The 25,361-nt window shown below is 44.1% G+C and overlaps 1 protein-coding gene across 2 annotated transcripts in view; it reads right to left on the bottom strand.

The window, feature by feature from the left end:
* Nucleotides 1-25,361, bottom strand: part of Sgf29 (SAGA complex associated factor 29) — a 30,999-nt gene that overhangs the window by 3,958 nt on the left and 1,680 nt on the right. For both annotated transcript variants that reach the window (XM_036169559.1, XM_036169570.1), the window contains exons 2-4: nucleotides 8,428-8,524; nucleotides 5,929-6,004; nucleotides 4,778-4,850 (exon numbers count right to left, since the gene is read on the bottom strand). In XM_036169559.1, the coding sequence (XP_036025452.1) occupies nucleotides 4,778-4,850; nucleotides 5,929-6,004; nucleotides 8,428-8,502 (224 nt within the window). In that variant the 5' untranslated portion in view covers nucleotides 8,503-8,524. The remainder of the gene's footprint in view (nucleotides 1-4,777; nucleotides 4,851-5,928; nucleotides 6,005-8,427; nucleotides 8,525-25,361) is intronic.

Here is a 25,361-nt window from a genome sequence, read left to right as displayed (position 1 = left end):
GACTCTGTCCTGAGATGACAGGGAAGGAAGTTCAGATCTGAGTATGCCACGTCCCTAATAGGCTCATGTGTTTGAGCAGGTGGTCCTTAGTTGGTGGAGCCTTTTGCAGGGTTGTGGATCATTTAGGAGGTGGGGCCTTGCTAAAGGAAATGGGCTGGTGAGGAGCAGACCTAATTGAGTGTCTAGCCTGAGCTCTCTGCTTCCTCAGTATAAGGCAATGCAACCAACAGCCTTGAGCTCCTTGTGCTGTGCCTTCCCTTCCATGACAGACAACCTTCTCACCATGAAGCCAAAGGAAACCCTCTTCCCTTAAGCTGCTTTCTTGGAGGAGTTTCATTACAGTAAGGAGCACTGACAGTGAGGCTCCAGGGGCTGTGCCAGGTAGCAGAAGGAGAAGCAGAACGGGGGTGGGGGGGAGCCTAGAAAGGCCAGGCTAGCTCAGGGCAGCCCCAGGTTACAGGGACTCATTCCTCTAAGACTGAAGCCATTTGCACTCCTGGGTAGTCCCGAAGCCTGAGCCTCCAGAGGTCAGTTTACAGGGGTTCCAGGCTGGCAGGCAGGCAGGCCAGCAGTGGATGTCACTACACAGGACCTCCCAGAAGCCTCTTATCTCAGATCTTGTGACATCTTCCAGAGAAGGCTTCAACCTCAATCAGCAGCAACAACTCAATTTGGGTCATTTTTTCCTGTTTCCACAGCGAACCCTTAGCAAAGCTGTAGCGTAGAGTGCTGGGACTCAGTGAGGAACCCAGACAATGATAGTCAGGAGGCCAGAGACACTGGGAAAGGCTGATATTGCTGCTGGGCCTGTTGGAGAACAGCTTTCTGTCCTACATTCAAAGTTACAGTTGTCTACATGACATCAAAGGAACAGCAACAACAAAACCCACCAAGCTTTGGGCCAGCCCAAAGCTTCGGGACAGAATAAAGGGTCCTAATCGGTGATGTGAAATGGGGTATTCAGTCACAAGGCCTTGCTGATGACACAGTGGTAAACACACCTGGGAGATCCCCCATCAAGTAAGGAGACATAGTGTCTTGGGCCTTCTAATAGAAGGCTGCTACTGTGTTACCAAGGCCTGAGGCGTCAATCCTGAGTTCAGAAGCCAGGAAGTACTAAACACTCCCATGGGAGGGACGTGCCACAGAATAATTAACCTATAACCTTAAAAAGGTCAAGTCATAAACGGCTAAGAGAGATTGAAAAGTGATCCAGATCAAAGACTGGAGACTAGAAATTTGAGCAATGGAGATCTGCACTAGAACAGGCCTCTTTCATGATGAAATAGGAATAAGCTCTCTGGGTCACAGTTCTATATATATCAGCACTGATATCCTAATTTATATGCTATATAAGAAATGCGATGGTGTTTATTACTAATCACCCAGATGAATTCGGTAACACCAGTGGCATGGGTTTGTCTGACCTAGATGGAGGGTGACTTCATCTCTCTTGCTTGCTTTCTCTCTCTCAGCTACTGAGTTGGGAAGGTCTGGTTGGGTATTTGAAGGGTGATGAAAATCTGAATTAGCAAAAGGATTTCAGTGCAAGCCATGTTTACCAAACGGCTCCTAAGTGGTGAGTGCTGGGTAAGTTGTGCCAGAGTCATTCCATACCAAACTTGTCTGAGTCTTCACTCTGCCAGCAGTTAGGACAGAAAGGGCAGTTGACTTCTTACTCCCAAATGAAGACTTGGGGTGTAACTCAGTGGTACAGGAGTCTGCCTACTATACACAAGGTGCTGAGTCCCATCCCCAGCACTACAAAACGAAAAAACCAGAAAACCAGAAAACCAGAAAAACAAACATGCAGCCCTCTGCCTTACACAAGCTACCCCAGTCCAGATGAGTGGGAAGAGCACTCAGAAGAGCCCATTTTGTTTCTAATGCAGGAGCAGAGCCCACCCCTCTTTCTGTTCTGTGCCCCAACCTCACATGGGGAGCCACACCAGACGCTTCTATCCAAACTAGAAACTTTGCCATCTTGAACCTCCCTTCTGACAACTACTTCCCTAAACAGATCTCAAAAACTGCTCTATTGAACTGGTTTGTGCTCTCTACCCTTCTACCACGTTCCACTGACCTCCACTGCCACCATGGGCTTGGTCTCTAACTGGCTTTGAATTCTTCCCCAGCTCTTCTTTTTTTTATTACAACTTCAAGTCTTATTGGTTCCTCGAGGCCTCTAGAGTGAGGCCTGTGGCACTCAGGGCCCTTATGAACCACCTCCCCTGCTTCTGAGCCATGTAGGCTGCTCTGGTCCTTATCCCACAGCTGGCATGCTGAGGGGCCCTCAACACGCAGCTATTATTAAAAACAGCAGACTAGGACTTATTAGGAAAGCTTAAGATTACCTGCCTACAACTCGCATTAAAAAGTGAAAAGGCCGGGCGGTGGTGGCGCACGCCTTTAATCCCAGCACCCGGGAGCCAGAGCCAGGTGGATCTCTGTGAGTTCTGGGCCAGCCTGGCCTACAGACCAAGATCCAGGACAGGCACCAAAACTACACAGAGAAACCCTGTCTTGGAAAACCAAAAAGAAGGAAAAGAAAAAACACACAAACAAAAAAGTGCAGAGAATTGGCTACACATAACAACACATTAACTGCAACTTCTGTCAGAATCCTGTGAGATATGTTCATTTAAAATGCGTTGAGCTGTAGAAAGACCCTGTTCAGCAACCTAGCAGAGAACTAACTGTGGACTTCTGCCCTAGACACCAGACTTCCCCATTTACTGACTCTATGAGTTTTGGCAGATTTTATCATCCCTCTAGGGTTCAGCCTCCTTAACAGTCAATTGGTACAATACTGAAAATGACAACAAGGAATGCTTTGAGGATCAAGTGGAGCAGAGAAACATAGAAGCATTTGGGCCAGGTATGGTGGAGCACGCCCTTAACCCTAGTACAGGGAGGCAAAGGCAGGCCAATCTCTTGAGAGTTGGAGGCCAGCATGATCTACATAGTGAGTTGCAGCCAACAAGAGCTATTGTGTGACTGTGTTTGTTTCTTTTTTTTTTTTTTTAAAGCTTGATCATCTTTTTTTTCACTTTTTTTTATTAAGAAATTTTCTACATACTACATACCACCCAGAGATCCCACCTCCTCCCTCCTCCCACCCCCCACCCTACCCTCCTTCTCAAGCCACCCCACATCCCCACATCTCCCAAATCAAGGTCTCCCATGGGAAGTCAGCAGAGCCCAGCACACTGAGCCTAGGCAGGTCCAAGCCCCTCGCCAGTGCACCAAGGCTGTGTAAGGCGTCATACCACAGGCACTGGGCTCCTAAAAGCCTGCCCATGCACCAGAGACGGATCCCGATCCCCCTGCCTGGGTGCCCCCGAAACAATTCGAGCCAAACAACTGTCTTCCATATCCTCAAGACCCAGCTATACCACTCTTGGGCATATACCCAAGGAATGCTCAATCATACCACAAGGACACATACTCAACGAGGTTCATATCAGCATTATTCATAATAGCAAGAACCTGGAAACAACCTAGATGCCCCTCAACTGAAGAATGGATAAAGAAAATATGGTACATATACACAATGGAGTACTACTCAGCAGTAAAGAACAATGATATCATGAAATTTGCAGGCAAATGGATGGAACTAGAAAATATCATCTTGAGTGAGGTAACCCAGACTCAGAAGGACAAACATTGTATGTACTCACTCATAAGTGGATACTAGATGGGAGGGAAGGGATGGTCAAACTGCAACCCACAGCTCCAGAGAGGCTAGCTAACAGGGAAAGACCCTAGAAGGGGCACATGGATGATCCTTTGAAGGAGAAGTGGATGAGATCTACATGAGTGGACTGGGTGGGGGGTGGCAGAGGGCGAGGAGTGGGAAGAAGAACATAGGGAAGTGGGAGGGTCAAGCTGGAACAGGGACAGAGTGGAAGGACAGGGAGGGAGATACCATGATGAGGTATCATGGAAATAGGAAGAAGCAGGGTGTCGAGGAGGCTCTCAGGAATCCACAAGGAAGACCCCACCTTGGAGTGCTGGCAGTGGTTACTCTAGTGACTGTGTTTAAAAAAATAGAAATATTTAAAAAGTACTCGGAATGGTACCATACACTGTATGGCAGCGCCGTACAGTGGTTGTTACCATTACAGGCACAGCAGCGCCGTACAGTGGTCCTGGTTACCATTACAGGCACAAAAGCACCATACAGTGGTCCTGGTTACCATACAGGCACAGCAGTGCCATACAGTGGTCCTGGTTACCATACAGGCACAGCAGCACCATACAGTGGTCCTGGTTACCATACAGGCACAGCAGTGCCGTACAGTGGTCCTGGTTACCATTACAGGCACAAAAGCACCATACAGTGGTTGTTACCATTACAGGCACAGCAGCGCCATACAGTGGTCCTGGTTACCATACAGGCTGCAATGGTCAGCATATTCCCATGGGGGAAGAACAGTTAATAGAATCCAGCATTCTCTCCACATTACCCCACTGTCTGTTCACAATCCAGTAGGAGTTATTACCCTGATTTTAATGGCAAGGCAACAGTTTCAACTGAATTGACCGCAGGGTCACATGACTAGGAAATGGTACCCAGGGACATGACACTGCTTACTGCATCTATGGAGCAGTGAGCAAAAGGGGGAGAATGGGTAATGGAGGTAGGGCTTGGAAGAGGCAGAGCAGGAGGACCCTCTCTACAGACAGGAGGCAAGCTGGGGCATGGCCTCCAGTCACACGTGGCCCAGAACTAGAGGTCAGGGAATGGAGCAGCAGCCCCGTGGGCGGTACTCACTTGCACTCAGCCTCCGCATCGGCCTTGGCGGTCGTGTAGAGACCACGCAGCTTTGTCCGGTAATAAGGAGAGACTGTAAACACAGGATGAGGAAGCATGAGCAAGAGGAGGCGGCAGCATGTGACCCTGATCCAGGACATCAGAATCAGCTTGAAGAGGCTCAGAGGCCAGGGCCTGGATTCCACGCTTTAGTTCAAACATGCTCCCAGGAGCTCAGTAAGATGACTCAGTATGGAAAGTACTTGCCTTGGAAGTACCAGGAACCAAGCTCTATCACCAGAACCCAAGTAAAGAAAAGCCAGGCACCTCAGATGTGGTAGCAATTGCTTTAATCTCAGCACTCGCAGAGGCAGGTGGATATCAGTAAGATGAAGGCCAGCCTAGCCTACACAGTGAGTTCTAGGACAGCCAGGGATATATAGTGGACCATTTCCAAAACAACAAAAAAGTGAATGGTGCCTGAGAAATGAAACATGAGTTGGCTTCTGCACAAATACACATGTGCATACATGTGCATATACACCCCCTCACAACACACATTAAAAACGTGTTCCCTGTTCACCAGGGTCACATTTCCATATGGTAAAGACACCACCATTCTTTTTTTTTTTCCTTTTTAATAATAATTTATTCATGTTTTAGGTGCATTGTCTGTGTGAGTGTGTCAGGTCCCCAGGAATTGGAGTTGCAGAGTTGTGAGCTACCATGTGGCATATGGGTGTTGGGAATTGAACCCGGGTCCTGGAAGAGCATCCAGTGCTCTTAACCAGTGAGAGCCACCTCTCCAGCCCCCACCATTCGTAGAAAGCACTTCTGACCTGCCACCTGTCCATACCATGACAGGTACAGAGAACAGGAGAAGCTAGTACTGTCCAAAGTTATTCTGAGTTAGAAAGCACCAAGCACGGGGTGTGTGTGTGTGTGTGTGTGTGTGTGTGTGTGTGTGTGTGTGTGTGCGCGCGTGCATGCTCTGAGCGCCTCTGAGGTCCTCAGTCCCTGTCACTGTAGGTCATTCAGCCAAAGTAACGACAACCCTAACGAGCAACTTTGGACTCTGTAAGTACAAGCAAAAGTCCCCTTGGAAGACTGTAAGGCCGTGCTCCTGGTCTCAGCCCTTCCCACCTCCTTTCTCTCCCACCTCAGGTACTCACTCTTGTTCTCGGTCTGCATTCGCTCGTGCGTTTTCTGGATGTTCACCAAGTTGTGCTCGCTCCTCGAACGCTCTTCCTGTAAGGTTGAGGTCAAGAGGCCATGAGGTTGACCCTTTACCCTAACGACAGCCCACTGTTTACATGACGCCTCCCTCTGTGTTGTGCTGCCCTGTGGGTTGGACGGCCTCTTCAGTTGTATCATTACAGCATCATACACGAGAGTCCTGCCTCCCTAAACACCCTCCATGGCCCCCTAGCCTTTTATCCCACCCCAGTTCTCCCAAGGCTCTGCCATTCACATCTTTTTACTTTCTCTAGTGTGTCTTTTCTGGAATTTGTCACACAGATGGAATGAAGCATATAGTATGCAACCTACTGGGATCTTTCACTTAGCAAATACGCACCAGTATTTATGATTCTTATTTTTCAGGGTACACCAACTAAGGGTAGGTTCTGGAGAGGAATTTCTGGGAATTGCTCCCTACTGGCTCACTGGACCATGTGGTCCAGTAGAACAACTAGTGTGTGGCTATAAACATCAATAAGCCGGATATGGTGGCACATGACTTTAATACCAGTACTCGGGAGGCAGAGGCAGATAGGTCTCTGAGTTCTAGGCCTGCCTGGTTTAGAGAGCAAGTTCCACGCCAGCCAGGGATACATAGAGAGACCTTGTCTAAGAAAAAAAACAAAAACAAAAAACCACCACACACACACACACACACACACACACACACACACACACACACACAAACTTCAGTGAGCAAATGCTTGGAAAGGTAATAATGGACAAATAGAGCAATGGTATGCTCAACATGCTACAAGTATGTTACAGGCAGAAACACATACTACTCTTCATTTGTGAATGACAGAAAAGCTATTTGAATATATAGGAGGAAATGGGATGTCGAGCACTATGGGGCTGAAGAGCTGGCTCAGCAGTTAGTGCTGCTCTTCCAGAGGACCAGGTTCTAGTACTAGCGCCCATGTGGCAGCTCAACTGTCTATAACTACAGTTCCAGGGGATCTGATGACCTCTTCTGGCCTCAGGGGCACCAAAGATACATGTAGTAAACAAACACACATGCAGATACTCAGCCATAATCATAAAGTAAAAATAAGTCTGAAAACAAAAAGATTAGAGTACTAGATATCACCTGGCAGATGCAATTCATTGGTACTACACTCAGGACAAATAAATGTGCGTGTGACTGTCACCTTTTTAGTCCTAGAACGGGTACTGTACATTTTCTGGTATGAACCATGTACCCTTACTACACCTAGGTCATTAGTATACATCTGCAACATGAGTGGCAGAGTAAACACTGACCCACAGACAGAAAAGGGCTTTGGAAGAGGCAGGTGACAGCCCATGCCTTGTGGAACAAGACAAATACATGATGAATGAGGAGCTGCATTCAGAGGAAAAGTATTTGTTAATTAGGATAAGATGATCAATGTGAGTTCTCTTCTAGGAAAAAAGCCAAGAATGGAAGTCAATTTAGAAATGGAGAGGGACTCTAGAGAGTCAGGCAGGACCAGCACAGATGCCAGGCAACTCTAAGACCATCTATCGTGGGGAAAGAAGGGTTAAACACTAAACCAACAGAGCAGCTTAGGTATTTTGAACAGACAGAGGGCAGAGAAGCCATGAGACAAAGGCCTTCCACCCTCACTGCTGCAGCCTATAGGCCTCCAGTCCATGGACATCTCCAGGGTTCTTGTAACACAGTGATATACCATGACTACACAGTAACAGAGCAACCTAAGTTATGTCCTGAAGCACTACTGATACCAGTAAGAACTGTTCTACATAACCCCCGTGTCTATCTTAAAAGGAGGAGGTGGACTCTAACACACAATGCCATGGTAATCCGTCTGGACTGAGGCAAGATGACTGGCGTTGTTTTCAACTGAGCTGCAGCCCAGAAATATGTGGTCATGGGCCAGGAGTGATCTGGGCAGCAGAAGGCGAGCAGGGCTAACTCAGCAGACCTGGCTTGTCTAACCCACATTCTAAAGTGCTTTGGCCTTTGACCAGATCCTGGAAGTTAACTCTAAATCCTTCGACTCTCTTACCTGTAAGAACATCTGGGTTTACTTGGAGTTTGGGGTGAGGAAGGAGTTTGGGGTGAGGAAGGATTTTGGGGTGAGGAAGGAGTTTGGGGTGAGGAAGGATTTTGGGGTGAGGAAGAGGAGTAATGGCTAATGGTTATGGCTCTAAAACTGATCTTGGTGACAGTTATACACCTAATTTCTAAAAATCACTGAATTGTACACTTTCAATAGGAGCCGTGTGTGGTATGCCATCTGTCTTTCAAAGAGCTGTTAAACGAAAGTGAAATCTGTACTGGACAGAAAAACCAACAGGAATGGCAGTCACACACGAGTGTCCCTCCTTCCACCTCTTTTACGATATCTTAGCTCATGGAGGTCTCTCTGAACATAAGCCCCTCCTTACAGCATAAGGCCACAGTCCATGCTTCATTTCGCTCTTACCTGGGTTTGCTTGATCAGCTGATGGAGCTCTGTGAGAAGCTCTGCAATTCGGGAATCAGCAGAAACGAGGGCCATGGGACGAGCCTGTGACGGGCATCTGGTCAGGGGAACAAAGGAGAGAAAGCTGTCATTGTCTGCTGCAGGTGGAACTGTATTTCTGACTCACTAAGTCCTAATCCTTGGTGCATGTAGATGATGTATTTGAAACAGGGTCTTTGCAGATGTAAGTCAAAAGTAAGACAAGACTGTCACCTGGAGCAACTGTGTCCTTATAAGAAGAAATATTCATACACAAAGGAAAGATAATGGGGGGGGGGGCCTGGAGAGATGGTTCAGAGGTTAAGCGTACTGACTGGTCTTCCAGAGGTCCTGAGTTCAGATCCCAGCAACCACATGGTGGCTCACAACCATCTTTAACGAGATCTAGTGCCCTCTTCTGGCCTGCAGGCATATATGCAGGTAGAACACTGTACATAATAAATATATAAATCTTTTAAAAAAAAAAGATAATCAGAGGAGCAGAGACTGGAATGATGTAGCAAGCAAGCGACTGTTGGCCTTACACTTGAAAGCTTTCGCCTTTGCCTGCAGAATGGCCAGAATGATAGCCAAGCACTACCACTCTACTTCAAATAAGACTTTACATAAAGATGATTTCCAAGTCAGAGATATTATTTTCTCACTAGAGAAGAAAGAAAAATCACTAAAAACAAAACAAAACACAAAAAAACTTTTTCAAGGTAAAGTAAATGTATTATAATAAAAATAAAAATTTTTTTGCGTAACAAAAATTAGAAAAAATGACAATAAAAGGTAAAAAGAGAAATTTATGACTAGTTGAAGACAGATACATCTATAATAAAAATTTACTTGGGTTGAGGAAAATTCCTTTTGGAGGGGTGCTGGAATTTTGTATAATAGCCGCCTCTTAGAAGGGTTGTTCTGGTGCCAGGGATGATGGTAGATACCTGCAATTCCACCTACTCAGGAAGCACAGGGGAAAATTCCACATTCCAGGCCAGACTAAGTTGCATGAACACTTATTTCAAAAAAGGAAACAGGGCTGGGGATTTAGCTCAGGGGTAGAGCGCTCGCCAAGCAAGCGCAAGGCCCTGGGTTCGATCCTCAGCTCAAAAAAAAAAAAAAAAAAGAAACAAAACAAACACTGGGTGTGTAGCTCAGTGGTAGAATGTTTGCCGTGTGCATAGGCCCCAGGTTCAATGCCTAGCACTGGGACAAGGAAAAACAGGGAGAAAAGGGCTTTCATGTGACAGGATCCTGAAGGTGCACAACAGGGATCCTAAGGAGACAAGGGACACGGCTTCATGCCCACTGTTTGTATCACCTCACCTAGAGGAATATAAGCAGAACCTCAGCATTTTCTAAGAAGGGCTCAGAGAGGTAGAAGACCATGTGGGATAAAGACAAGAGACAAGGTTTACCATGAGAAATGATCTGGTACCAGAGGAGTGTGTGTGAAATGCACACAGAAGAACATCTTCCTAGGCACTGGTGGTGTAACAAAGAAACAGAGAGAGCTGGGGAACAACCCGATGCAGGTGACAAGCAGCCTCTTGAAAAACAAGATGTTGAGCTCAAAGAATAACAGAGGCATATTACTGCCTACTGGGCTCTATATAGGAAAACTTTATGCAAAAGGGGTGTGTGTGAGTGAGTGCATGCTTGCCTGCGTGTAGGGTTAAAAAAATTGAACAAAAATGTCTTGTGGGGCTGGACAGATGGCTTAGGGGTTAAGAGCATTGACTGCTCTTCTAGAGGTTCTGGGTTCAATTCCCAGCAACCAAATGGTGGCTCATAGGCCCTCTTCTGGTGTGTAGGCCAACACTCAGACATAATGCTGTATACATAATACACCTTTTATATATTATATTTTGTTATTTTTATTAGGTTGTATGTGGGAAATTTTAAACGCCCTCTCCGCGGAATCATTTCCTTGTCCAAAGACAACTGCTGCTTTGATTTGTATATTGTTTGAAATTTATGCAGGAAATAATCCTGTTGGAGCTTGAAAAGTCTCCCCAAGGGACTGACCTTTTTGGCGTTCTCATTGAAATGCCTGAATGTCTATATTTGCTCAAATCTATGGCGACTCATTGTCTGTGGAAATATAGGGGTACATATCAAAGGATCCGTTGACTAATAGTCTCCCAAGCTATGTTTTCTTGTTTGGCCCATCAGAATAATTAAGTCAAGGAATTTCTTGATGTCCTTCTGTGTAACTGGAGACCACTTTAGTGTTCTAGATGGTGTTTTGAATTTCACTACAGTTTGATCATGATAGTTGGGACAGCTCTTTGTACAACATCTCAAACAATTCAACACCAAATGAGACATTAAATTCATCACCAAAAAAGAGACTGGTCACAGAGGGTACAGAGTCGCACTGAGAAGGAAATGTAGTGACCCTGGTATGACCTTCAAATGTTTGTAAGTGTGGTGGTGTGCCAACTAAGACCAACAATGATCAGTAGCTTTGCCAGTGTAGGAATCTCTTGAAAGCACCGCTGCCTTGGGTTTCCTTCCACGTCTAATAATTTTACTGTCAGGAATCAGTAGAATTATCTCCAGAATTGTCAAAAGCAGTCATCCACATCTTCAACCCCACTAGGAATATCTGATAATTATTGTTGAATACTTCCAGAAGTAAATCAGTTTCACTGGTTTCATTGGTTTTCCTCCTTTTTCCAAGAGAGGACATTTCTAAAAGCACCAGTAACTTGAAGACAAAGACTATTCAAATGACCAAAATACAATGTAACTGCAATGCTTTATGGGTTCATGCAAGTATATAGTTTTTGTAGATTAACCTGCATGGTTTCCACCAATGAAATTGCTTCATTCAAAGTGGACAAGACAGTGTGTTGACATCTAAGGTCTATAACAGACATATGTGAAAAACGAGAAAACTCATGAGCAGTCCTTAAAAGATGGTGCACGAGACACAGAAAACCTCATGAGCCATATGAAATGTGTTAACAGATTATGGTCCTCAAACTCTTCAGAGATCTGCTGAATATGGCATTTAAAGTGTTTAATAAAAAAGCTTCCTGTAATAGATAGAAATGCCAGCTCCTAGCAACGACCCTGAGGTCTCCAATGGAGATGATGGGGCACAGATGACTCCTCACAGATTGTAGTAATGCTAATCACTGGAAAAAGGCCTGCCCATGCCTCACCCACTGCTAGGGCTTGCCCAAACTGTGAACACTGCTGGGCTGACTGTTCTACTCTGCCTTGCTGAAGTAGGTCAGTTTTTCCAAGTTCCTCCTCCACAGCAAAAACTGAGACCTTCTGGGTCTGACAGCTGAAGATTTAACACAGTCCTGTGTGACGGCTGGAACACCAACTTCTGCTCTGAGATCACCGCAGGAGCATAGACTAATCATCCAGGTAGCTGATAAATCTGTCATTTCAATTGATATTGAGGCCATTTGGATTATACTTCCTGCTCTAACTTACTTTCTCAGATGTGATGATGCTGATGACTAACTGTGGCTTTATCAGTTTAACAGATGCAAGCAAACCAGTTCCTCCTCCCAAGGCTGCAGTTTCCTGGTCAGTCCATGTGGTGGTTTGAAAGAAAATGACCCCCAAAGGGAGTAGCACTATTAGGAGGTGTGGCCTTGTTGGATTAAGTGTGGTTTTTTTGGAGGAAGGGTGTCACTGTGGAGGAGGGCTTTGAGGACTCTTGACTCATATATGCTCAAGTCATGCCCCATGAGACAGTTCACTTCCTGTTGCCTTTGGACCAAGAGATAGAATTCTCCAGCACCATGTCTGCCTGCGCGCCATCATACTCCCTGCCATGATGATAATGGACTAAACCTCTGAAACCGTAAGCCGTCACCCCAATTACATTTTTCCTTTATAAGGGTTGCCAATGCCATGGTCATGGTGTCTCTTCACAGCAACAGAAACCCTAACGAAGACAGTTCAGTTCATATGTAAAAGCCAGGCCTCCTTTTCTAGAGCTGCTAGGTCTCCTGCTAAGAAAGGCAGACAGTTTACCTTGCTGACAGGCTTCACACTAAAACAGAGAAACTCACAAAACAGGTTTCAGTGTACATTTTTATTAGTCCTTTATTTAAAGGAACTTGTTTTTACAATGCTCTCAATAATCAACCACCAGTGTTTCATGGTATTTGATTGGATGAAAAGAAAAGGTTTGAAATTTATGTAATTTGTAAGAATCTAAGAGAGTAAATGAAAGCTGTAAAGGTCTAAGGATGTTAAAATTTAAGTAAGTTCTGAGGGTATAAGAAAGTGACTTAAGCCGGGCGGTGGTGGAGCACGCCTTTAATCCCAGGACTTTCTGTGAGTTTGAGGCCAGCCTGGGCTACCAAGTGAGTTCCAGGAAAGGCACAAAGCTACACAGAGAAACCCTGTCTCGAAAACCAAAAAAAAAAAAAAAAAGTGACTTAAAGCATGTAAACGCAAGCTTATAAAGGTCTGAGGAACTGATTTAAGGTATGTGAAAATGAGAAAATGAGAAAGGTCTCAGATTTCTTTTCCTCCTTACTATTGTTATACTAAAATTTCTAAAGTTCAGAGTTTTAATGTTAATCAATGGAGTTCTGACAGGCTATTTATCTAGCCCTGGTAAAGCAATGACTGTTATCAAGTCACAAGATCAAAATTGTAAATTTCCTTGGCTGTCTTCTAAGTATAGACATAAAGTGCTTCTCATTATGCTGAAAACATCTCTGTCCAGTCTATACATGTATCCCTCTGGAGAGAGGAAAGTGTTCGCGCTTTAAACACAAAACCACAGCTTTTGCTATGACTCAGTTCTTTACAAACACTTACAATGAGGATTTCAGTACAGATTACTAACAGTAGTAATGATAATACATCAAAACCTTGTACCTCTTTTTGTAAACACTAAAAAAAGTTCATGTAAACTTCAGTGAGATATGACTTGTACCTACCTGTCATAGGTCAAACTGACTCCAGGTAAGTACTCTGTCAACCAACGGCCTAAGTCTCCCTGCCTACTGCCTATTCCTAAGGATGGCATATGTATCTCTTCCCCCTCCCCACACCCACACACCTAATGCCTGCCTTGGGACTACTTCCACATCCCCAACTACCAGGACTATGGGCCTGAAAGTTTCAAAAGTACACCCGAGATGAAAAAGTTTCCCCTAAACTTACCTTCCGCCTTACTCTGTATCTGTCCCACAGTTTTCTATCAGCTGGAGAGTACAAACTGTTCCCAGACTGCCTGCAATGCACCAGCTGTCCAAGTGTTCCTGCAGAACCTGCAGCCCAGACTGCTCCAAGGGCCTGCACTGCACTAGCCCCAGGTGGTCCCCTAGAACCTGGGCAGTGATTGAAACACATGTCCCCCAGCATGCACTTCTCTCTCCTTTCTGGGTCTTGCTCAGCACTCCAACCTCCCTGGGCCCTGACTACAACACCCCAATGCAATTCCCATCAAAATCCCAACACAATTCTTCACAGACTTGGAAAGAAAAATACTCAACTTCATATAGAAAAACAAAAGATCCAGGATAGCTAAAAGAATCCTGTATAATAAAGCAACCTCTGGAGGCATCACCATCCCTGACTTCAATGGATCAATGGAATCAAATTGAAGACCCTGACATTAATCCACGCACATATGAACACCTGATTTTTGACAAAGAAGCCAAAACTATACAGTGGAAAAAAGAAATCTTCAACGAATGGTGCTGGCATAACTGGATGTCAACATGTAAAAGATTACACATAAATCCAGATCTGTCACCAGAAACTCAGGACAAATGACCAACTGTGTTGCCTATTAGCATACTAAAGTGTCTGCTTGGACTCCAGGCTCACTCAGCACCTGTGGCTTCTCTCAGCACTTCTCACCTTGCCCCTACCTTAAACCTCTCTAGCCCAGGGACTTCTCTTCGCTTCCCCAGCTTCTCCTAGTTATATAACCACGCCATTTTGGTCACGTGCTCTCTTGGTTCTCTCTTAGTCCTCTTGGCTTCTCCCCCTACCCCTCACCCATCTCCTCTCATGGCCCAGTTCAGTGTGGATGCTTGTGGATGCCTCTGGCATAGTCTCTCTCAGATCTACAATAAAATCCTCCTCCGCAGCCCTACGTTGGAGTGCCATGTCCTTATTTCATTCACAGCTGTCTCTAGTCCTGTCATTCACAGAACACACAGCTTGTTGCAAAGGCTCAGACCAGCTCCATTCCATAGTTGCTGCTGTCCTTGGCAATCATCCTATGATCATGGCACCTCCAAATATACTACAACTGTACTGCACTTCACCAATAGCCTCTCCTGGGCTCTCTTCAGGGCCCCTGCCACACGGTGCAAGCCTCAGCCGCCCTCCAAGACCCCTTCCATCCCAGAGTTCTACTGCAACTGAGGCTGCACTTAACCAATGGCTTCTCACAATGTCAGGCCCCGGCTGCTCTCCAGGATCCCTTCAAATCCTGAAGACGCAGCCTTGGCTCTCCTGGATCACAGTTTCTGATGCTGGTCTCTTATTAGTCACTGCTTATTTCTCAACTCCAGCTAACCAGCACTGATTGTCCCAGTAAAGCTAAAGTTTCACTTTAGTGGGTTGGTCACTGATTCTTCAGCTCCAGCTGACCAGACACCATAGATTCTTACTTAATTCAAATATATTACACAAACTGTTCTGAAAGTCTTTGAAGGACTCTCAAATATTACAAGCCTGTCATAGGTCAAACTGACTCCAGATAAGTACTGATTTTTGACAAAGAAGCCAAAACACATAAAATAAATAAAAGTAAAATAATCTTCACATCTGTGGCTGATCTTCAACAAAGATGCAATGATAATTCAATAAGGAAACATGTTTTGTCAATAAGTGATGCTAGGGCCCACTGAAAATCGGAATATAGAAGAATGGATTTAGACTGCTATCTGAGTAAGATTTACCCAAAACAAAACCAAAAAAAACCCCCAAATACTGAAAAAAAAAAATCCAGAAAAGCAAATTTAAAATATCAAAAGGAGAGCCCAGTCTGTTTGTAATCCTTAGGAGCCTGAGGCAGGAATGATGTGGAATTTGAGGATAGTCTGTACACAGAGAGACCCTGTCTCAAAATAAAAAGTTTAAAAAAAGGCCATAAATGTAATTCAGTGCAAGGGATCCTTCCTAGAAAGAACTCCAGGGATCAATCTCTAGTACTGCAAAAACAAAAAGAAACTGCAATATCCCTTCCCTCATCAGGTGCACCAGAATGTATAATCTCTGAAGGAAACATCTGGTATGCTAATAGGCATCACAGACAACAATTATGCCTCCTGCCTTCTGGATCTGACAACAACCACCTTTAACTCCAGGTCTGGGGGATCTAATATCCTTTACTGGCTCTGCAGGCGCGCACACACACACACACACACACACACACACACACACACACACAGCCTCATATAGACACACATGCCATGCACATAAATAAAAAGGTTTTCTTTAAATCTTAAAGAAAAAAAAAGAGGGCTAGAGAGATGGTCCAGCAGTTAAGAGTCTAGAGCTGTTACAGAAGACATGAGTTTAAGTCCCAGGACCCACACTAGAGAAATCTGACACCTCTGGTCTCTGCAAGCACCAACACTCACATGCACATACCTCTACACAGACTCACACATAATTTAAGATAAAATAAATGTTGAAGTAATTAAATAAACCTGGGCACAACTGCCCACACCTGAAACTCTAAGACTTTGGTAATTGGAGGCAAGATCAGGAACTCAAGGAAAGCTTTAGTTACATAGTAAGTGCCAGGCCAGCCTGGCCTACATAGTGAATTCCAGGCCAACCAGAGCTACAAAATAAGGGGAAAAAAAGCAGTCACAATAGATTTATTTTATTTTTGTATTATTTTTTTGAGACATAGTCTTATCACATAGCCCAGACTAGCTTCAATCTCATGATCCTTCTGCCTTAAACTCTTTAGTGCTAAGATTACAGGCATGTATACCATGTCTGTCTATTTGTTTCCATTTATAAGAAATATCCAGAATATGCAAATCTGAGTAGGAAATGCATAGTGAGAAGAGAAAGAGACTATTAAAAGGGCACATGGCTTTTCCTGTCAGGTGAGAAATTGTGCTAAAAAGATGCATAACCTGCCAGGCGGTGGTGGTACATGCCTTTAATCCCAGCACTCGGGAGGCAGAGGCAGGCGGATCTCTGTAAGTTCTAGGCCAGCCGGGGCTATAGAGTGAGTTCCAGAAAAGGTGCCAAAGCTACACAGAGAAACTCTGTCTTGAAAAACAAACAAACAAACAAGCAAACAAAATTATAACCCTGAATATACTAACAACACTGACCTGGGTGTATAATGCCAATCACCCTAGTCCTGAGCAAACACTCATCTACTCTGTTTTCTTTTGTTTTTAAGACTTGCCTACATTACACTTAATTTCTTTGTACTGCTGAATAATATTCCATTATTTTGATATACAACATTCTATCAATTTGTCAACTGATGGATATTTGATTTGTGCTAACTTTTTGGCTACTGTAAATAATGTATGGAAATTCATGACAAAAATTACAGCTTTGCTATTGACATGGTAAAAACAGACCTTAGTGTTAAAAGGAATGTTAGGGTTAAAAGTGAGGCTAAAAGCACTGAGGAAGCCAAATTAAAAGGTTTACTACAGGGTAGGAAATAGCAAACAGACCAGCTAAGAGCAAGGGTAGAGTTGATCTACACCCAACTCTAATTCAAGCTGCCTCACACCTGGACCACAGGAAGCTGGGCTGCTTCTGTCCTGCTTCTGGTAGCAACAAAGACTGGGACAGGGCTTAACTGCATTTTCTGCTTAGGGTCAAAAGGGCCTGGATTCTCTAACACTCTAACATATAAAACTTCTTTAAATCTCCAGCACAAACCCTTTAGTCTGCTCCCTGTCTTGGAGCCCACTCCAATCTCTTTGGGGAGCTGTTTAGTTTACTAAGTTCTTCTGCTTTGCTAAATAAACTTCTGCTTAAACTGCCTTTTGATCAAATGTTCCAGGCCTCACTCAAAGTGAGCAGCTTTCTAATGGGACAAAGTATCACACCCAAGTGAGGAATATGCTGTCTCCAGACAGGCACTAAACATTGTGCTGCTTTCCTGGTGATAGGTGGTGGGACCAGATGCAATAACTTAGCCTTTACCTTAGAAGGAATATCTCTGCATGCCCCACACCACTAGACTCCTAAGAATTTCACTGAGGAAGAAGGTCCTTGAATTTTGGTTGGATTTATTTCCCATCCTCTGATGTGCATATGGGTTACCAAAGAGTTCAAAGTGGTTGCTATCTCCTGTTCCAATCAGCATAATGGCATTAATATAGTGTCATCAACGTAATAATTTGTAGAAGAGACAGATGATCAAGATCCCCTCTAAGTTATGACACAGGGCTGGAGAGTTAATGTCCTTGAGGTAAAACTGTAAAGGTACACTGCTGGCCTTGCCAACTGAAAGCACATTGCTTCTGGTGGTCCTTATGGACAGGGCTTAGAAAAAGGCATTTGCTAGATCAACAGCTGCATACCATGTGCCAAGAGATGTGTTAATTTGCTCAAGTAAGGACAGCAGACTGAATTCATTCCTTCAGGAGACAAGACTGTTGTTTTTGCTTTCTGGGGGGCCCGCCACCCAGCTCCCAGATAAATCACATACGGAGGCTTATTCTTACTTATGAATGCCTGGCCTTAGTTAGCTTGGCTTAGTTTCTAGCCAGCTTTCCTTATCTTAAATTATCCCATCTACCTTTTGCCTCAGGGCTTTTCCTGTTCTCTAACTTCTGTAAATCTTACTCTTACTCCATGGCTGCTGTGTATCTGGGTGGCTGGACCCTGGAGTCCTCCTCCTTCTCTGGTTCCTAGCTTTCCAATCCCTCTTCCCAATATATTCTCTCTGCCTGCCAGCCCTGCCTATCCTTTCTCCTGCCTAGCTATTGGCCAGTTCTTTATCAGACTGTCAGGTGGCTTAGACAGGCACAGTAACACAGCTTCACAAAGTTAAACAAATGCAACATAAACAAAAGTAACACACCTCAGAATAATATTCTACTACACAGGACCTAAGGGACCCCAAAACATCTGCTGCACTATGAAGCCAGAGTGGACTTAAACTCGCAGTTCTGCCTCAGCCTCCCAAATGCTGGGATTATAAATGTGTGACACTGCACCCAGCCTGTTTGCTAAGACAAGGTCTTCACTATATTTGTGGGCCCTTTACCCTTCTGGGCTGAAGTCATCCACCTAGCTCAGCACCCAAGGAGCCAGTATTATAGCCTGCAACACAGGACACAGCTTACACAAGCTTTTGTATTGACATGCATTTTCATTTTGCAGGTTTATTCACAGCAGTGGAATTATCGGATCCTTTGTGTCTAGCCTTTGGAAGAACGGCCAGATTATTTTTACAGTGGGTGTGCCATTTTACTACCAGCAACGAGATTCTGACTGTCTGCATCTGTGCCTACAATATTGTCCTTCTGCTGTAGTCGTCCTAGTGAGTGTGATGTGGTGTAGTGCAGAGGCTCTGGTGATGACCCAGGGCCTTGCACACACTAGGCAAGTGTCCTATCGCCTTACTGTTCCTCTGTCCCTGGAGGCTTTGAGTTGCATATCCCTGATGGCTAACCATAAGGGACGTCTATCCGTGTGATTAGTGATATTCTCTTCTTTTGGCAAACTGCCCTTTTTCCATTCTAAGTTCAGTTATTTCTTTTTTTATTACTGAACTGTGCTCTTGGAAGCACATGTTGTAAATGTTTAGGAAGTGTCCTTTCTTTTTCCTCTAAACTTGAGTTTTGAAGACATGACTTCAACAAGGTCTGCAGGATAATGTTTCCTTCCACATTTATGACACTATTTTTTGTTAGTTTGTTTTTCAAGATAGGGTTTCTCTGTGTAGCCCTGGCTATCCTAGAACATGCTCTGTAGTAGACCAGGCTAGCCTCTAACTCAGAGACCCACTTGCCTCTGCCTACTGAGTGCTGGGATTAAAGGTGTGTGCCACAATGCCCAGCACATTATTTAATATCTATTAATTTAATTTTATGTGTGTCTGAGTATGTATATCACATGTATGAAGAAGCCTAAAGAGGTCAGAAGAGATGTCAGATTCCCTAGAACTGGAATTAAAGACAGTTGTTAGCTGCCATGTGAGTGCTTGGAACAGAACTCCAGTCCTCTATAAGAACAAGTGTTTTTAACTGCTGAGCCACCTCTCCAGCCTCTAAACACTTTTTTTTTTTTTTTTTTTTTTTTTTTGGTTTTTCGAGACAGGGTTTCTCTGTGTGGCTTTGCGCCTTTCCTGGAACTCACTTTGTAGACCAGGCTAGCCTCGAACTCACAGAGATCCGCCTGGCTCTGCCTCCTGAGTGCTGGGATGAAAGGCGTGCTCTACCACCGCCCGGTTCTAAACACTACTTTTAGCACCACAGGATTATTTATTTTCATATAAAGAAGAATTATGTGCCAGAAAAAAAAAAAGCTGGGTGTAGGGGCAAATACGTCTAATCCCAGGATGTGGGAGGCAGAGGCAGGCAGATTTCTGTGAGTTCTCATACTGGTCTACATACTGTGTTACAGGACAGCCAGAGCTACATAGTGGGACCCTGTATCAAAAAAAAAAAAAAAAAAATGTATAAAGAGTCATGATGGCATGCCTATAATCCCTGGATACAGGGGCAGGAGTAACTTGAATTCAAGGTTATCTGGGGCTATTAAATAGTGAGACTCTGTCCAAATCTGATTATCCTCAAAATTGAAATGTCGAAAGTATAAAAGGTCTACTTATGGGGCTGCAGAGATGCACAGCAGTTAGGAGCATTTGCAGCTTTTGCAGAGGACCTGGGTTCAGTTCTAGTACCCACAAGATGGCTCACAACTGTAACACCAGTGCCAAGACATCAGATATCCTCTTATGGCCTCTAAGGGCACCAGACATGCACATGATGCACATACATACATGAAGGTAAAATACTTATACACATAAATAAATCTTGAGAGAGATAAAAGTCTAGTGATGCGAGGCATGGTAGCATGTTCCTTTAACTCCAGCACTCTGGAGGAAGAGGAAAGCAGGTTTCTATGTGTTTGAGGCCAGCCTGGTCTACAAAGCAAGTTCTAGGTCACTCACGAGATTGTAGGTTATGAAAATGGTTGATAAGACTCTAGTTCAAAAAAAAAATCTTGCAGTATTTAGAATAATAGGATGTAGTGAGCTTAGATTCTCAGGAGCTTAGATTAGAGATGACTGGGATAAATGTAGGAACAACCAACCTCTAGGCTGTTGCTAAAGCCTCAGGAACTAGTGGGAAAGAGGAGGCTACCTGCTGAGTGAGAAAACCAGAGAGAGGAAAAGGCCCCACTGAGCTACCAGAAAGAAGGTTCATGTGGAAGACCCAGGGAAAGCATGGTTCTCTGCTGCTGAAAGTGAGAAGTTAGGGCGATAACTCTCTCTGATTTACAGGAACACCAGTAAATCAAATTCTAGCTCTTCCTCTAAAGTCACGTTTTGTTGCAAACTTAGCATTTTCCATAGGAAAGGAAATCATGGAAGAAACATTTTGTCTCCTGTAAACTGCTGCTTGACCAGCCTGTCACTATGGTTACACAGAAGCCATCACCAGCATGCCCATGGTCAATATAGCAATTGAAAAGAACACAGGGCTGCCAGGTGGTGGCAGCAGGTGCCTTTAAACCCAGCATTTGGGAGTCAGAGGCAGGCTCTCTGTGAGCTTGAGGTCAGCCTGGTCTACAAAGTTACAGGACAGCCAGGGCTACACAGAGAACCCCTGGACACAGGGGTTCTGCTGGACAGTGAACACAGCTTAGCCTACCCAAGGCCTGGTGTTTGAGTCCCAGATAAAATATAATGGCTAATTTTATGTGTTAAGCTGACTGTCCTACAGTTACTAAGACATTGTTTCCGAGAGTTTGTGAAGATGTTTCCAGAAATGCTTACCATCCAAATTGCCGTTCTCAGGCTTTTGTGTTTAGACTGGACCTACTTTGGCTTTCTTGGGCCTGCAGCTTGTAGATGGTAGCCCATCAGATTTCGTAGCTCCATAACCCTGTGACCCAACCCATGCTAACACACTCGCTCATGTACCTCTATGCTGCATCCTACTGGTTCTGGTTCTCCAGAAAACCTAACGGAAAGAACAGCTGTTCCTTACTAAGCACTACCACATACCAACTGCTTTTGTGCAGGTCATTTTCTAATAACCCCACAAGTTCATTTAGTACTTGTGGGAAACTGATTCTACAGAAATAAATTACCAAGGCCCACAAGTAGTAAGTGGGAAAGATGAGGTTCAAATTCAGATTTTTGTGACTACAACCTAAGTTTGAACGTTCAAGCAACCCTTAGGATCATTCACATCACTCATAATGGTAAACATTCACCAAACTACCTTCTGTTTGGTTGGGACCTCCAGCTCCCTCCTGCATGATCCAGAAAGACCCATTCCTGTTTCTCCAAGCCCTGCCCACTAGAATCTCTGAACAAAGGGAAGGCACCAAAAAGCCTAGTTCTACATTCTTGGAGGCTACAGCAGCTCCTCCCCTAAAGTTGCCAGCTGCCAAGCCCCCACCTAAAGTGCTCAGTTTTTTATCACACTTGGGCACAAACCCAGCTTATGATGGACACATCATCACCCCTCTCCTACAGGTTATATAACTTTCCTGCTTCTTCTGCCTGGATCTCTGGGACTGGAGAACTCACCCTGGAGTTGCTCTGCTCAAATAAACCTGTTCTCTTTTTTTCCAATTTGGCTTGATCTGGTTTACCAAGTTAGTGTAGAAATCTATTATCCGGCTACAAAAAAAAAAAAAAAAAAACCCTATTACCTTCTACTTGATAGACTGTGGCCACAAATTTTATTGATACCAATTTGGTATTTTTCTTTTTCTTTCTTCCTTTCTTTCTTTCTTTTTTTTTTTTTTTAGCACAGATGATCCAATTTTAAAACCTTTGTAAGAATCTTACAAAGAATCTCTGTCCCCACTTCTAGCTTCAGAAAGTTGGGTACTAAAACTATAGATCCATTTGACCCCTCCTACTGACCCCACACCATCCTAGAACAACCATAGAGAATCTAGGCCCTCTGCACCAAACACACACTTCCCTCTATTCTCTCTGTCTGCCTGAAGTATCCTTCTTTCCCTCCTTTTTAGGTCACTCTAATTTATTCAACTTTAATTACAGTTGTCAAAATGAACTTTTAGTAGGGCAGTGCTGCTGAATGCCTTTAATCCTAGTGCTCAGAAGGCAGAGGCAGGTGGATCTCTGAGTTCAAGGCTGGCCTGGTCTACAGAGTAAGTTCCAAGACAACCAGGGCTACACAGAGAAATCCTGTCTTGAAAAACCAAAAACAAACAACAACCAAAAAGAACTTCTCAAAGTAGAGCTTATCAATTACTTTCACACCAAGAACATGTTTATATAAGAAAGTAGGGGAAGAACAAAACTGCTCACAGACAGTCACTGGCTCCTCCACTTACCACAACGGCATGGCCAATCAAAACTGGAAAGTTCCTAAGGCCTGCATATAAACTTTATTCTTGTTATGTTTTTATTGTTGTTGTTTTGAGACTGGGGTCTTAGTATGCAACTCTGATTGTCCAGAAACTTGCTATGTAGAGCTGGCTAGATTGGAACTCCCAGAGATTCACCTGCCTCTGCCTCCCCAGAGCTGGGATTGAAGGTGTGTGCCATCATGCCCTGTGGAGGCCCAAATTACTCAGGGTCCAAGAATCTGAGCTTGCTTTACCCAGCAGGGCTGCATAAGGAGATGATTTGGTCACCGGCGTGGTTAGGTGTTTGGGCGGTGTGCTTTGATCTAGCAAGGGGGAGGTCTTTTGCCCTGATCTTTGGCATTGTTATAAAAAGCCTTTTTGAATACATGGAAAAGGCCATTGGGTTTTGATCCAGGTCCTCCCGAAGCTATCCTGTGTTTCTGTCTTTCTCCTCTTTGCTATCTTTCTATCTAATATTTTCTTATCCCGCTCTCCTCCTCATAGGAACCCTGGGAAAGGTGGGAGCTGGCCTCCCACAATGCCCAGCTTATTTTCTTGCTTTTGAGGTAGGGTCTCACTGTAGGTTGGCACTGAACTCACATTTCTCCAGCCTCAGCCTTCAGAGTAAACTTCTGTTATTGTACTTGTCATTCATGGATACCGATGAGCTGTCTCATTGACAGCTCTCCTACCAGATCCCAAAGTCTGAATACAGGTGCTGCTCTAGTCATCTTTCTGATCTGCACAGGCCTTGGCACATAGTGCTTTCAACTCAGATTGCTGAGTCCTGAACACCCCTTAGAGCAGTCTTTCAGCTTAGAACAAAGTTCTCCAGAAAAAGCTGGTGAACACCAACATCCTCCAAGAGAGACTATCTACTTCCCACATATGCAGAAGAGGTGTTGCCCCTTCATAGTTCCACTCAGTAGTATTTGCTAATTATCTAAGACACGAAGGATATGCAGTAGTGAAAGAAAAGCAATGCAGAACGGACACTAAAGAAATATAGTCACATGCCAAACAATGCCACCACCCAACAACAGACCAGACACATGACAGTGGCCTCATAAGACTATAGTCCAGATTTTCATATTCTACTCTAGCATTATATGTCCTCTTGAATGTCTAATATTATTAATATAAATCTTACTATAATATTATAATAGTTATTATAATGGCCAGGCATGGTGGCGCACGCCTTTAATCTCAGCACTCAGGAGGCAGAGACACAGGTGGATCTCTGTGAGTTCAAGGCCAGCCTGGTCTACATGGTGAGTTCCAGGACAGCCAAGGCTGTTACACACAGAAACTCTGTTTCAAAAAAAACAAAACAAAGATTGTAATGCTCAAAAGATATTATAAGCTCAAAACTTCCATCACCTCATTAAATATTTATTTATTGCATGTAGGAGCACGTTCCACAGGTTTACTGGTTTTCTTCCTACCATGTGGGTCACACTCAGGCTGTCAGACTTAGTGACAAGTGTCTTTACTCTCTGAGCCATTTCCCTGGCCCTCACCTAGTTTGTTTTGTTTTGTTTTTGAGCTGAGGATCGAGTGGTAGGCAAGCGCTCTACCATTGAGCAGAATCCCCAACCCTGACCTAGTATTTTTATTGAACCTTTTCTGTGTAGACACACAAATATTTTTCATTTTATAAAGACTACCTATAGTATTTGTTCTAGTAATATGCTGCATATGGGTATAGCCCAAGAGTAACAGGTATATAGTAGGCTACACAATCTAGGATGTATAAGAACATTCATATGACAAAATCACCTAACAGAGCATTTCTTAGATTGCATTCCCATCATTATGTGATGCATATGTTCCATATATTTATTGTTAGGGTGAAATAAGCACTAAAGAAGATAAAGACATGTGATGATTAGTTTTAACTTGACATCTAAATCGCTTGGGAGAAGATTCTCAATGTCTAGATCAAGGACCCAGGTTCAATTCCTCACACCCACATGGTGGCTAATAACCATTTGTTCCAGTTTCAGGAAATCTGACAACCTCTATGGTCTCTGCAATGTGGTGTATAAACATCAGGCAAAATATTCATATTCACAAAATAAAAGTAAATAATCTTTAAAAAACAAAATGTTGCTGGGCATAGCAGCCCATGCCTTCAATCCCAGCACTGAGGAGACAAAGGCAGGCAGATCCCTGAGTAACAAGACAGCCCGGTCTACAGAGTGACTTCAAGGACAGGTAGAGCTACATGGGGAGACCAGTCTCAAAAAAAGAAAACTTGCTTATCGCCGTGGGACTGGTATGAAGTGGTCTTTTTATTACTATACAATGAGAAAGAGAAACAATTGAGGGTTGGAAATTTTCTTGCCCAGCTATGGATTACATAGATAATTATAATATCCTCCTTTAGAGACCCTTCCTTTAGCCCC

Source organism: Onychomys torridus, chromosome 1 (genome assembly GCF_903995425.1).
Source record: "Onychomys torridus chromosome 1, mOncTor1.1, whole genome shotgun sequence".
Lineage (NCBI taxonomy): Eukaryota > Metazoa > Chordata > Mammalia > Rodentia > Cricetidae > Onychomys > Onychomys torridus.
The sequence above is the reverse complement of the archived record's forward strand: the minus strand, read 5'-3'. Positions and strand labels throughout refer to the sequence as shown.